At 39.3% G+C, this 13,670-nt stretch overlaps 1 protein-coding gene across 1 annotated transcript in view; it reads left to right on the top strand.

Annotated features, from left to right (window-relative positions):
- E2F6 (E2F transcription factor 6) overlaps nucleotides 1-8,214 on the top strand; it is a 34,770-nt gene extending 26,556 nt beyond the window's left edge. Inside the window, exons 6-7 of the mRNA XM_054022710.1 lie at nucleotides 395-542; nucleotides 3,099-8,214. Coding sequence (XP_053878685.1) covers nucleotides 395-542; nucleotides 3,099-3,103 — 153 coding nt within the window. The 3' untranslated portion in view covers nucleotides 3,104-8,214. The remainder of the gene's footprint in view (nucleotides 1-394; nucleotides 543-3,098) is intronic.
- The last annotated feature ends 5,456 nt before the right edge of the window (nucleotides 8,215-13,670 follow it).

The following is a 13,670-nucleotide window of genomic DNA, read 5'->3' as shown; positions in this document are numbered from 1 at the left end:
TGTTTTTAACAGTGTAATAAAATTCAGTCATTTATCAACATGGCCTGTTGAAAATGACCAACTTAAAAAAAAGTAGTTCTTCACATTGGATAGACCCTCATCAAAACAAAACCCTTTTAGTGCACAGAATTGTTCAGTTGCTTAATTATATTATTTAATCGATGTCATTCAATATGGCAGCTTCATAGGTAACCCTATCAATTTACCAAGAACTAAAGAACCTTTACATGGCTTAATTAAAGTCTATTAAAGTTTAAAATGTCCCTCCTGTATCTGGACCTGTTCTTGTATGTTAATTTGTGTTAAAATATATGCAAAATGCTTGAAGTAAAAATTAGTTTGGCTTAATCTATAAATTTCTTCTGATTTTGAATATATTACATCTGTTGTACAGGATTGTATAGAAGTACGTATAAAGAGCACAAAGGGACCCATTGATGTATATTTATGTGAAGTGGAGCAAGATAACCCAGGTGCCAAAACTTTTGAAGATATGGATACACTGACATCAGAAACTAAATCCTCAGTACCTCTCGATGAAGGTATGTGAGAAATTTAAATGGAAGAAAGGCATTTATCAACATAAGACAAACTACTGTGAAATATGTATTGTATCATTCTGATAAATTGAGCTGGTTAAACACTTCTAATCCCCCTGAAACTTGTGTAATTTTTAAAGTGGGATAAATTCTCAGCATACGAAAAATATTTCAGAACCAACTTTAGCCCTCGTTATTAGAGCTGTGCAAAATCTTTTGGATGAATAGTTTATTTGTTGAAAAATGTGTTTTTGTTGACCTGAAACTGTTTTCAAATTTGACACACATTAATTGAATAGTTTAGTCCAAAAAACTTTTGGGCTAGATTTGCAAGGGAACGTAGGTCTCATTCAGAAAACAGCTGGCGGTGGGTTCCTCCTTATAACTTTTAGCCCAATGCTTAGGGCATTCACCAGGGATGTGGAAGGCCTGGGTTCAGTTATCTCCATTGCTTGATACGGGGCAAGGATTTGGATTGAGTCTTCTACCTCACAGGATCATGCCCTAACCACCAAGCTACAGTGTATTCTGGGGCAAGTCTCTCTTCTGCTGTTGAAGCTGTTCCACTTTGTATAACATACTTGAGTCGGAGAGAGAGTGAACATAGCCTGGTGGTGTGAGTCCCCTAACTAATGGGTTAAAAGTTATAAGGAAGGCTCCTCCTCTTCTTGATATTTAGTGAATCTGGCCCTTTAATATTGCTGGAAACAAAGCATTTCAGGTCAGATGTGTTTTGTTCATCCCAGAATGGACTTCTTGATTCGCTGAAACTTTTTAGAATCTTTGGATTCATTTTGACTCAAACTAGTTTTTTTTTTTTAATTTAATTTAATTTTATTTATTTATTACGGAACACTGGGTGAACTGAAAAAATCAGTTATTTGCTCTGCTCTACTTGTTACATATACATATTTTGATTTGTGTAACACTAATGTATAATATAATTTGGTGCCCTGCTGTTCTGTGATTAGATGTAACATGCCCTGCTACAGAATCTTACACAGTTGACAAAACAGGAAAACTTGACCACTAACTCAATAGCTCATTCAAGTGAGAGCAGATGTGTCTGTCTTCATCAGTAGAGATGCAAGATAACCAGTCATATATGCAGGTTATTGCTGTCTGGAAGCAAACAAAGCAGGATATGTAGTTTGATATGGTATGGGGAGTAGTTAAGGTGACTTATTTTCAGCAATGCTATTTGAAAAGCAGTAGTTGCCTTTCCCCGGTGTACACTTAAATTTTTGTTTTTGTGCCACTTGTGGAATAGCAACATGGTGATGTGATTAGTCCGTTTCTGACCGTCTTTGTGTTGACATAATCCTAATGCAATAGTTTTTCCTTATAAAGCATCTCCTGTGTTTTGTGGAGCTAATTCTAAAGGGATGAGTTGTTAACCCTTTTCAAAAGTCAGTGTATAGATTTGTAGCTTACAGTATGTAGTTATAGAAAGTTAATTGTTTTCCATAGGGAGTGAAAATATTTTTAAACGTAAAGGAGCCCAGGATTTCTGTAACTAGTGTGGGTATAAAACTGTGGATGACCTGTTCTTGTTTACTTGCCACAGCAATGCTCAATAAAATCACTAACTTCCCTCAAAATTCTCATATCTTGTACCTTTCTAAATACATTAGTCTTGGATTTCTTCTTAGAATGCCAAGGAAAAGAGGAATTGTGGAGTATTTCTATTACAAGATAACTTAAATTAGAATGGCTGATTATTAATTTTTTTTAAATGTGAGATAGTCAGAATTCTAAAGTACACTTCTGATTTCAACCATGGCAATACTTAGCAATGTGTCCTATTAGAACAAAAAGACTAGCAGTAAGGATTTCTAGGTTTAATTCCCTCCTCTGCTGCTCATTCAATGTGTTGGTGGGCAAATCATGTAATCTCTACCTTCATTTATCCATCTTGCAAAATGAGTATAATAACTGGTGTGATGAGACTAAATATTTTGAAATCTTTGAATGAGACATATTAATAAATTCTTTCCTGTATCAAGCATTTCTTAGTAAAGTTTGGGAAACCTCTATTAGCAGTTTAAGTTGTAAAGAACAGCATGAATTCATTATTTTACTTACATAAGCAGGCATGCTTCATGTTAGTAGTTCTTGTGTAACTACTGCTTGTCTGTATAAACTGTTCAAATGTAGGATCAGCTTTAAAAAATAACACTACTTGTATCTGCCTAGTTTTTCCCCCCACTTCCTTGGTTTTTTGTGCCTGTCAAGATTTACATGCTCTTTCATGTCATGTGACCACATCTTTTTTTTATTTCCCTGGTTTAAGTACCACTGTCCTAGTGCCTCCCCACCCTTTGTTTTTCAGTATCAAAGGAGTGATCTTAATGGTGAGAGGCAATAGAACCATTTTATAGTGTCATTTGGTACCCTGGAAGTCTTACACCTGAATTTTTAAAGGGCATATGTGTAAAGTTTCTAGATTAGTGTATAGCACAATAAGATCACATGTAGATGCAGTACTTTTGTTTTTATTCTACCATACCTTAGCTTTCATAAATATGAATGATTATCTTTTTTTCACTTCCCTTCTAGAGTGAGATCTTCTAAATCAACTTTAAGGGTGAAGAACCATTAGAATGCCGAGTCCTGAGCAGATTATCATGAATATCTGCGCTGCAGAATTCCCTAAGAGAGCCACTTGGAACTATGAATATGCTAAACTAGTAATACTCTCAAATGTTTTTCAAACTTAAAATGGGAATAATTCAGTTGTTGAGTGCTTTCACACAATTATCTTCAATTGCTTCAGTCTAAAAGAAGGCAATTCAAGAAGCCTTTTTTAGGAGCTTTGTTTCTACACTTGTGCGTAATCTGCAAGTGTTTGGGGAAAATGGCCTTGTTTTTTACTGTTTTTATTAAATAATTTGAATGATAAAAAATATGGACAAGAAATTACTTCAAAAAATGAAGATTCTTTAAAGCTATATCTGGAACAAAACACCCAAACATGGTCCTGCAAGAATGTAGATAATAAAGAAATGCACTTTTATTTCTGAAGCTGCACTGTCACTAAACAGGATTGTTAAATATAATATTAGAATCAAGAACTGGAGTATTGGAAGGCTTTTCTTACCCATAAGGAATATAAGACAAGTAAACATCATGAAAAATTGAAGCTATGCCTTGCACTGTGTGGATGCTGTTTGCATCCAACTCGGCATGTAATTCTAGTGTGAACGATGAAGTTAAAGGCATGGCTTTTGTGTATATATCTGTATCCTGTTTAGATAGTCACTGATGGAGATTGACAAAATGAATTGCACTTCTGCCTTTGTACAGCAAAAACTGAAATAAACTTGTAAATATAAAAAGTGGTCAGTCTAACAGTGTTTAGTTCAGCTTCATCTTGGCTTTCTCTTTAAACAGTAGAAATTCATTAGGTGACATTTATGAACAGTATGAATCTGTTGTGTAAAAATGACTCGTAAATTGACAAGCATAATCTATTGAAACTGGGTCTGTTGATTAATCGCAGTTAACTCGTGATAAACTCTCAAATTAGTTATGATTAAAAAAAATCACAATTAATCGTTTTAATCGCATTGTTAAACAATAGAATACCAATTGAAATTTATTAAATATTTTGGATGTTTTCTACATCTTCATATATATTGTATTCTATATTGTAATTGAAATCAAAGTATATTATTTTTTATTACAAATATTTGCACTGTAAAAATGATAAACAGAAATAGTATTTTTCACTTCACCTCATACGAGTACTGTAATGCAATCTTTGTTGCGAAAGTGCAACTTACAAATGTAGATTTTTTTTTTTTTGTACATAACTGCACTCAAAAACAAAACAATGTAAAACTTTAGAGGCTACACTCTGTCCCTACTTGTTCAGCCAATTGCTAAGACAAACAAGTTTGTTTACATTTACAGGAGATAATGGTGCCCTCTTCTTATTTACAATGCCATCAGAAAGTGAGAACAAGTGTTCGCATGGCCCTTTTGTAGCCAGCATTGCAAAGTATTTACGTGCCAAATATTCGTATGCCCCTTCATGCTTTAGCCACCATTCCAGAGGACGTTTCCATGCTGATGACACTCGTTAAAAAAATAATGCATTAATTAAATTTGTGACTGAACTCCTTGGGGGAGAATTGTATGTCCCCTGCTCTGTTTTTCCCATTTCTGCCATATATTTCATGTTATAGTAGTTTCGGATGATGACTCAGCACATGTTCGTTTTAAGATCACTTTCACTGCAGATTTGACAAAATCTGAGATTTCTAAAGATAGATACAGCACTCGATCCAAGGTTTAAGAATCTGAAGTGCCTTCCAAAATCTGAGAGGGATGAGGTGTGGAGCATGCTTTCAGAAGTCTTAAAAGAGCAACACTCCGATGCAGAAACTACAGAACCCGAACCAGCAAAAAAGAAAATCAACCTTCTGCTGGTGACATCTGACTCAGATCATGAAAATGAACATGCATCGGTCCGCACTGCTTTGGATTGTTATCGAGCAGAACCCATCATCAGCATGGACGCATATCCTCTTTAATGGTGGCTGAAGCATGAAGGGACATATGAATCTTTAGTGCATCTGGCAAGTAAATATCTTGCGATGCCAGCTACAATAGTGCTATGAGAAGACCTGTTCTCACTTTCAGGTGACATTGTAAACAAGAAGCGGGCAGCATTATCTGCTGCAAATGTAAACAAACCTGTTTTTTTTTTGAGTGATTGGCTGAACAAGAAGTAGGACTGAGTAGACTTGCAGGCTGTAAAATTTTACATTGTTTTATTTTTGAATGCAGTTTTCTTTGTACATAATTCTACACTTGTAAGTTCAACTTTCATGATAAAGAGATCGCACTAAAGTACTTGCATTATGTGAACTGAAAAATACTATTTCTTTTGTTTTTCACAGTGCAAATACTTGTAATCAAAAATAAATATAAAGTGAGTACTGTACACTTTGTATTCTGTGTTGCACTTGAAATCAATATATTTGAAAATGTAGAAAACATCCAAAATATTTAAATAAATGGTATTCTATTAACAACCGTGCGATTAATAGTGTGATTAATTTTTTTTTAATGGCTTGACAGCCCTAATTGAAACATTTTATTGTACAGGCACACTAACGACGTACCATCTAATACTGGAAGTTATTGAGGCATCTTGACAGTGCTACATACCCAGTAATTGATGTGTAAATCCATCATTAATGGTTGCTGCATATGTCTTGAACTTAACTGTAACGTAGTGCTTCAAAATAGTAGAGCTGCCTTTTCATAATTTTTACCATGCAAAAAGTTGCCTAATTTGGAACTGTTCTTTCAGCTGTAGCTGCAGTTTCCCTTTTTTCCCTAAAATGTTTAACAAGGTACAAAGTGTTTTACACTACTGTCCCTCTGGAATTAGTTTTCCAAATGAGTTAGTTCATCTGGGCTATCAACATAAGTGTGGGACTCTCTGTTGTTTTGCTATAGTATAGATTCTGCTTGCATATCAAGATTTTTCTTTAAAATTATGCATGGGCAAATTAAACTTCCAACTATGATACACTTAGGCTAGGTCTATACTACCCGCCTGAATCGGCGGGTAGAAATTGACCTCTCGGGGATCGATTTATCCCGTCCCGTCGGGACGCGACAATCGATCCCCGAATCGGCGCTCTTACTCCACCAGCGGAGGTGGTAGTAAGTGCCGCCGACAGAAAGCCGCAGAAGTTGATTTTGCCGCCGTCCTCACAACGGGGTAAGTCGGCTGCGATACGTCGAATTCAGCTACGCTATTCACATAGCTGAATTTGCGTATCTTAAATCTACTCCCCCCTGTAGTGTAGATGTACCCTTAGTGTAATCAGTTTCTCAATTCAGAGGAAGGTCAAAAATAGAACTATACCTCTATCCCGATATAACACGAATTCGGATATAACGCGGTAAAGCAGTGCTCCGGGGGGGTGGGGCTGCGCACTCCAGTGGATCAAAGCAAGTTCGATATAACACGGTTTCACCTATAACATGGTAAGATTTTTTTGGCTCCCCAGGACAGCGTTATATCGAGGTAGAGGTGTACCACTATGTTCTAACTGCTGAAATACTTTCATGTAGTTCAAGCCAATGCTAATTGAAGACTTCAGATAATCAGAAATTTTAAATACTGATGTTTTATACAGCTATTGTTTAAAACCAGTCAGCATTCATTTTGTTAAACAGTAGAGAGTAGCCGACTAAATAGCTTCAATGCAACTAAATGAAGACCCCAAATTAACCCAACTATATATAGTTCGCCTACTGGACAAAGTATTAAGCAGACCAGTACTTGTTTCAAGCAGCACTCAGATGTTTTGTATGTGATCTAACAACTTCCAGATCTAGGGAGATGCCTTAGTGAATTCCAAATGGGACTTCAGCATTATTGGGATCTCATTATCTTTCCTACTTTGTCTTCCTTTAGAACAGTGAACTATACCATGGGCTTCAATAGAAGCATTACTTAGGATTCATCTAAGGTTTAGAAAAAAAATTAAGGTACACTTGCTGGCTTGGTTATAATATGGATTGGGAAGAAGCTTGTAAAGGGTCCGGAGCAAGCAAGTACTAAATGAGGCAAGAAATCCTAAAGCATCTGTGAGTAGAAAGATCATTATGTCAGTTTGGAGGAAGACATGCGTTCTAGAGAAGTTGATCAGTAGACCTTAGATTAAATTGTTTGAGATGCAAGACCTCAGTGATGATGACTGGCAAAACATCTCTCCCTCTAGGTGGCAGACTTGTTTGCTTTTGGACGGAATAAGCAGTAATTTAATTAGCCTTTTCTAGGATCATTTCAACAGTTTGAACAATAGACTGTTTACTGTGAAATAAACACTTAAGATTTTATTAGCAGAAGAGTGAGGTAACCTACATTTTGTGCATTAGGATAGGGTCTTGAACTGGAGCTGTGCAGTCATGTAACTTGGAATAATGAGCTGTAGCATTTATTAAAGGGACACCATTTAAAATACACTTGTCAATATTTTTACCTGTTACAAGTAACATTGAAGATCACTATTAAAGGGAGGTTTAGGAAGTTTTTTTTCTTTTTGTCATGCATTTAACAGCATTTTGTAGATAGTTTCCTTTTTTCACCTTTTAATGTGGGTTTTTCACACAGCAACAGATAGAAGAAAAACATTTAAACATAAGAAAATGTGGTAAAATGACAAAATTGTGAGGGAAGCCTGGGGCCAGATGTAAATATTAAAATACTCTTAATTTGTTTTTACAATGGATTAGACTTGTCCCTGTATACTGACTTTAATAATGCATATTAAATTTTTAAAAATAATGTGCACTCTACCCTCTATTGGTGGTTAAACAGTACCTTTTTGTTACTTGAATCTTTGTAACATTATCTAGTTGTGCTAATGGAAGACCTTAACCTATTGCAGATGATCATGGAGGTAATTAGCTAGCTGAATAAGTTTAGACTTGACAGTGCAGGAATAGATGTTGAATTATGCTCATCTTGAGTATTAGAAACTCTCATAAAAGGTAAATGTGATGGGATACCTTAATAGAGGAGATAAGACTTTACTCCCGTGAGTATGTATAATACAGTGCATCTATTTGATTTTTGTGTGTGTGTAAAGTGGTTATTGAAATTACTTTAGTCTTTTTATATAAAAATAAACCATTTTGCAACATGCGTGCTTGCATAATGTTCCTCTCTCAACTGTCTCCAGGTACTCTGCTTCCAATACATTAGGAACAGGTATGAGGTTTTTTTTTTACTCTTGCCTAAATTAGAATGATTGAGCATCTCTAATTGAATTAGTCAGTGATAGCCATAACCAGAATGCATTAATATAAAATGTCCTGCTTCTGACTCCATACTTAGAGCAAGCCACATAATTGGCCAATTCAGACCTTATTTGAATCATAGAATATCAGGATTGGAAGGGACCTCAAGAGGTCATCTAGTCCAACCCCCTGCTCAAAGCAGGACCAATTCCCAACTAAATCATCCCAGCCAGGGCTTTGTCAAGCCGGGCCTTAAAAACCTCCAAGGAAGGAGACTCCACCACCTCCCTAGGTAACGCATTCCAGTGCTTCACCACCCTCCTAGTGAAATAGTGTTTCCTAATATCCAACCTGGACCTCCCCCAGTGCAACTTGAGACCATTGCTCCTTGTTCTGTCATCTGCCACCACTGAGAACAGCCGAGCTCCATCCTCTTTGGAACCCCCCTTCAGGTAGTTGAAGGCTGCTATCAAATCCCCCCTCATTCTTCTCTTCTGGAGACTAAACAATCCCAGTTCCCTCAGCCTCTCCTCATAAATCATGTGCTCCAGACCTCTAATCATTTTTGTTGCTCTCCACTGGACTCTCCAATTTTTCCACATCCTTCTTGTAGTGTGGGGCCCAAAACTGGACACAGTATTCCAGATGAGGCCTCACCAATGTCGAATAAAGGGGGATGATCACGTCCCTCGATCTGCTGGCAATGCCCCTACTTATACAGCCCAAAATGCCGTTAGCCTTCTTGGCAACAAGAGCACACTGTTGACTCATATCCAGCTTCTCGTCCACTGTGACCCCTAGGTCCTTTTCTGCAGAACTGCTACCTAGCCATTCGGTCCCTAGTCTGTAGCAGTGCATGGGATTCTTCCGTCCTAAGTGCAGGACTCTGCACTTGTCCTTGTTGAACCTCATCAGGTTTTTTTTGGCCCAATCCTCTAATTTGTCTAGGTCCCTCTGTATCCGATCCCTACCCTCTAGTGTATCTACCACACCTCCTAGTTTAGTGTCATCTGAAAACTTGCTGAAAGTGCAGTCCACACCATCCTCCAGATCATTAATAAAGATATTAAACAAAACCGGCCCCAGGACCGACCCTTGGGGCACTCCGCTTGAAAACGGCTGCCAACTAGACATGGACCCATTGATCACTACCCGTTGAGCCCGACAATCTAGCCAGCTTTCTATCCACCTTACAGTCCATTCATCCAGCCCATACTTCTTTAACTTGGCGGCAAGAACACTGTGGGAGACGGTATCAAAAGCTTTGCTAAAGTCAAGGAATAACACATCCACTACTTTCCCCTCATCCACAGAACCAGTTATCTCATCATTGAAGGCAATTAGGTTAGTCAGGCATGACTTTCCCTTGGTGAATCCATGCTGACTGTTCCTGATCACTTTCCTCTAAGTGTTTCATAATTGATTCCTTGAGGACCTGCTCCATGATTTTTCCTGGGACTGAGGTGAGGCTGACTGGCCTGTAGTTCCCCGGATCCTCCTTCCCTTTTTTAAAGATGAGCACTACATTAGCCTTTTTCCAGTCATCTGGGTCCTCCCCCAATCGCCATTAGTTTTCAAAAATAATGGCTAATGGCTCTGCAGTCTCATCTGCCAACTCCTTTAGCACCCTTGGATGCAGCGCATCCGGCCCCATGGACTTGTGCACGTCCAGTTTTTCTAAATAGTCCCGAACCACTTCTTTCTCCACAGAGGGCTGGTCACCTTCTCCCCATATTGTGCTGCCCAGTGCAGCAGTCTGGGAGCTGACCTTGTTCGTGAAGACAGAGGCAAAAAAAGCATTGAGTACATTAGCTTTTTCCACATCCTCGGTCACTAGGTTGCCTCCCTCATTCAGTAAGGGGCCCACACTTTCCTTGACTTTCTTCTTGTTGCTAACATATCTGAAGAAACCCTTCTTGTTACTCTTAACATCTCTTGCTAGCTGCAACTCCAAGTGTGATTTGGCCTTCCTGATTTCACTCCTGCATGCCTGAACAATATTTTTATACTCCTCCCTGGTCATTTGTCCAATCTTTCACTTCTTGTAAGCTTCTTTTTTGCGTTTAAGATCAGCAAGGATTTCACTGTTTAGCCAAGCTGGTTGCCTGCCATATTTACTATTCTTTCTACACATCGGGATGGTTTGTTCCTGCAACCGCAATAAGGATTCTTTAAAATACAGCCAGCTCTCCTGGACCCCTTTGTCCTTCATGTTATTCTCCCAGGGGATCCTGCCCATCTGTTCCCTGAGGGAGTCAAGGTCTGCTTTTCTGAAGTCCAGGGTCCGTATTCTGCTGCTCTCCTTTCTTCCTTGTGTCAGGATCCTGAACTCGGCCATCTCATGGTCACTGCCTCCCAGGTTCCCATCCACTTCTGCTTCCCCTACTAATTCTTCCTGGTTTGTGAGCAGCAGGTCAAGAAAAGCTTTGCCCCTAGTTGCACCAGGAAATTGTCCCCTACACTTTCCAAAAACTTCCGGGATTGTCTGTGCACCGCTGTATTGCTCTCCCAGCAGATATCATGGTGATTAAAGTCTCCCATGAGAACCAAGGCCTGCGATCTAGCAACTTCTGCTAGTTGCCAGAAGAAACCCTCGTCCAGCTCATCCCCCTGGTCTGATGGTCTATAGCAGACTCCAACCACGACATCACCCTTGTTGCTCACACTTCTCAACTTTATCCAGAGACTCAAGTTTTTCTGCAGTTTCATACCGGAGCTCTGAGCAGTCATACTCCTCTCTTACATACAACGCAACTCCCCCACCTTTTCTGCCCTGCCTGTCCTTCCTGAACAGTTTATATCCATCCATGACAGTATTCCAGTCATGTGAGTTATCCCACCAAGTCTCTGTTATTCCAATCACATCATAGTTCCCTGACTGTGCCAGGACTTCCAGTTCTCCCTGCTTGTTTCCCAGGCTTCTTGCATTTGTGTATAGGCACTTAAGATAACTCATCGATCGTCCCTCTTTCTCAGTATGAGACAGGAGTCCTCCCCTCTTGAGCTCTCCTGCTTGTGCTTCCTCCCAGGATCCCATTTCCCCACTTACCTCAGGGCTTTGGTCTCCTTCCCCCGGTGAACCTAGTTTAAAGCCCTCCTCACTAGGTTAGCCAGCCTGCTGGCGAAGATGCTCTTCCCTCTCTTCGTTAGGTATTGCCCGTCTCTGCCTAGCACTCCTCCTTCTTGGAACACCACCCCATGGTCGAAGAATCTAAAGCCTTCTCTCCGACACCACCTGCGTAGCCATTCATTGACTTCCACGATTCGACGGTCTCTACCCAGGCCTTTTCCTTGCACAGGGAGGATGGACAAGAACACCACTCAAACTCCTTTATCCTTCTTCCCAGAGCCACGTAGTCTGCAGTGATCCACTCAAGGTCATTCTTGGCAGTATCATTGGTGCCCACGTGGAGAAGCAGGAAGGGGTAGCAATCCGAGGGCTTGATGAGTCTCGGCAGTCTCTCCGTCACATCGTGTATCCTAGCTCCTGGCAAGCAGCAGACCTCTCGGTTTTCCCGGTCAGGGCGGCAGATAGATGACTCAGTCCCCCTGAGGAGGGAGTCCCCGACCACCACCACCCTCCTCCTCCTCTTGGGAGTGGTGGTCGTGGAACCCCCATCCCTAGGACAGTGTATCTTTTGCCTTCCAATCAGTGGAGTCTCCTTCTGCTCCCTTCCCTCAGATGGGTCATCTAGTCCACTCTCCACATTAGTACCTGTAGAGAGAACATGGAAACAATTGCTCACCCGTATCTCCATTGCTGGTGCATGGATGCTCCTCTTTCACCTTCTGGAGGTCACATGCTGCCAAACCTCTTCACAATCCTTCTGTTCCTGCTGCGCCTGCTCTGAATCTTCAGAACATTGTGGCCGTAGAAGCATCTCCTGACGTCTGTCCAGGAAATCTTCATTTTCCCTTATGCAAAGTCGATACTCGTTTCTCCAGCCCTCGAACCTTCTCTTCCAATATGGAGACCAGCTTGCACTTTGTACAGACAACTTGCACTTTGTACAGACGTATAATGAGAGAGAAGATAACTACTGCAGAGTTTTGAATGTGAATAAAAGCGTTGAAACCAATAGGACTTGGTAGGGAGAGAGAGTTTTGGAAGGTCCCTTTAAGGATACAAGCTCTACATTTTGAATAAGCTGTGTTTGCAAGGAGTTTATCCCACTTACAAGAAGGGTTGAGGTCAACTGGTATAAATCATGGCTTAGTTAGTCTACACTTGCAGTTTACAGTGGTGTAGTTATGCTGGGTGCCAGTTGCCAAATGTTGAATTATGGCTAATCCTGAGTATGAACAAGGTCTCAGTTTCTTAGTATCCTGAGTCAGTTTAAACTGTTTACATCTGAAATGAAGGTGCCCAGATCTGACACTGTTAAAAAGGTATGTACTGTTACCCAAGTCATGATCTGCTATTCTTTTTGGTCTCACATCTGATGTCTCTGCAAATTTTATATATATATATATATATATATATATATATATATATATATATATATATATATATATATATATATATATATATATATATTTTTAAATATGTTGAGGCCTAAATGACACAATATGGTATAGATACTGTATTTCTCTGTATAGTTTCTATGTTGTGTACATATTTTTCTAAACTTCACTAAAGTTTTTTCTAAGAAATCCTCCCTTCAACTGTGTATACTATCAAAATATGGAATAGGAGGTCCTTTTACTTGTAAGGCGTTGAAGTGAGGTAATTGTATTTGTCACTTTAATTTAGATGAGAAAAATAGCTACATCTTTTGAAAATAAAATTGAAATGGCATAGTTCAATACTTTTTTTTTAAAGAACCATTTATGTAAATGAGAAGAAATGTGGGTTTTTAAATATTTAAGTGGGTTGGATCTCTTAGTTATACTTGAATACTGGAGAGTGAGTGGACAGATACTGAAAAGTGGGATATAGAAGCATTGAAATGTATTGCTTAAACTCAAAATTTGTTTTTTTTTTATTTATTAAATTTCAATGTAGTACACATTATATAAAGTAATACATAATACACTTCCCTGTAGCAGTGTTGGGTCCTCTGAAGGCGATTTTAAGTGGGGAGAGAGCACTATGCCTGACTCCCTGAAGTGAATCTGCTGGTAAAAGAAGTCCCAACAATGTGCTCCCTGAAGGCAATGCCATGGTGGATGACATACTAGTGCATTGCTACCCAAGAAAAGACTGCCTTAGAATGGCAAGTCTGCCTTAGAGTGGTGCCAGGGTCCCCAGGAAAAGAATTCTGTTCAAGGCACCTGAAATGCTCCCAAGAGAGTTGATTGACCCTATACCAGCCCTTATTGTCTCCACTGATAGTTACCATTTGGCAAGTGCATGGCATC

The sequence above is a fragment of the Malaclemys terrapin genome, chromosome 3 (genome assembly GCF_027887155.1).
Source record: "Malaclemys terrapin pileata isolate rMalTer1 chromosome 3, rMalTer1.hap1, whole genome shotgun sequence".
Lineage (NCBI taxonomy): Eukaryota > Metazoa > Chordata > Testudines > Emydidae > Malaclemys > Malaclemys terrapin.
The sequence above is the reverse complement of the archived record's forward strand: the minus strand, read 5'-3'. Positions and strand labels throughout refer to the sequence as shown.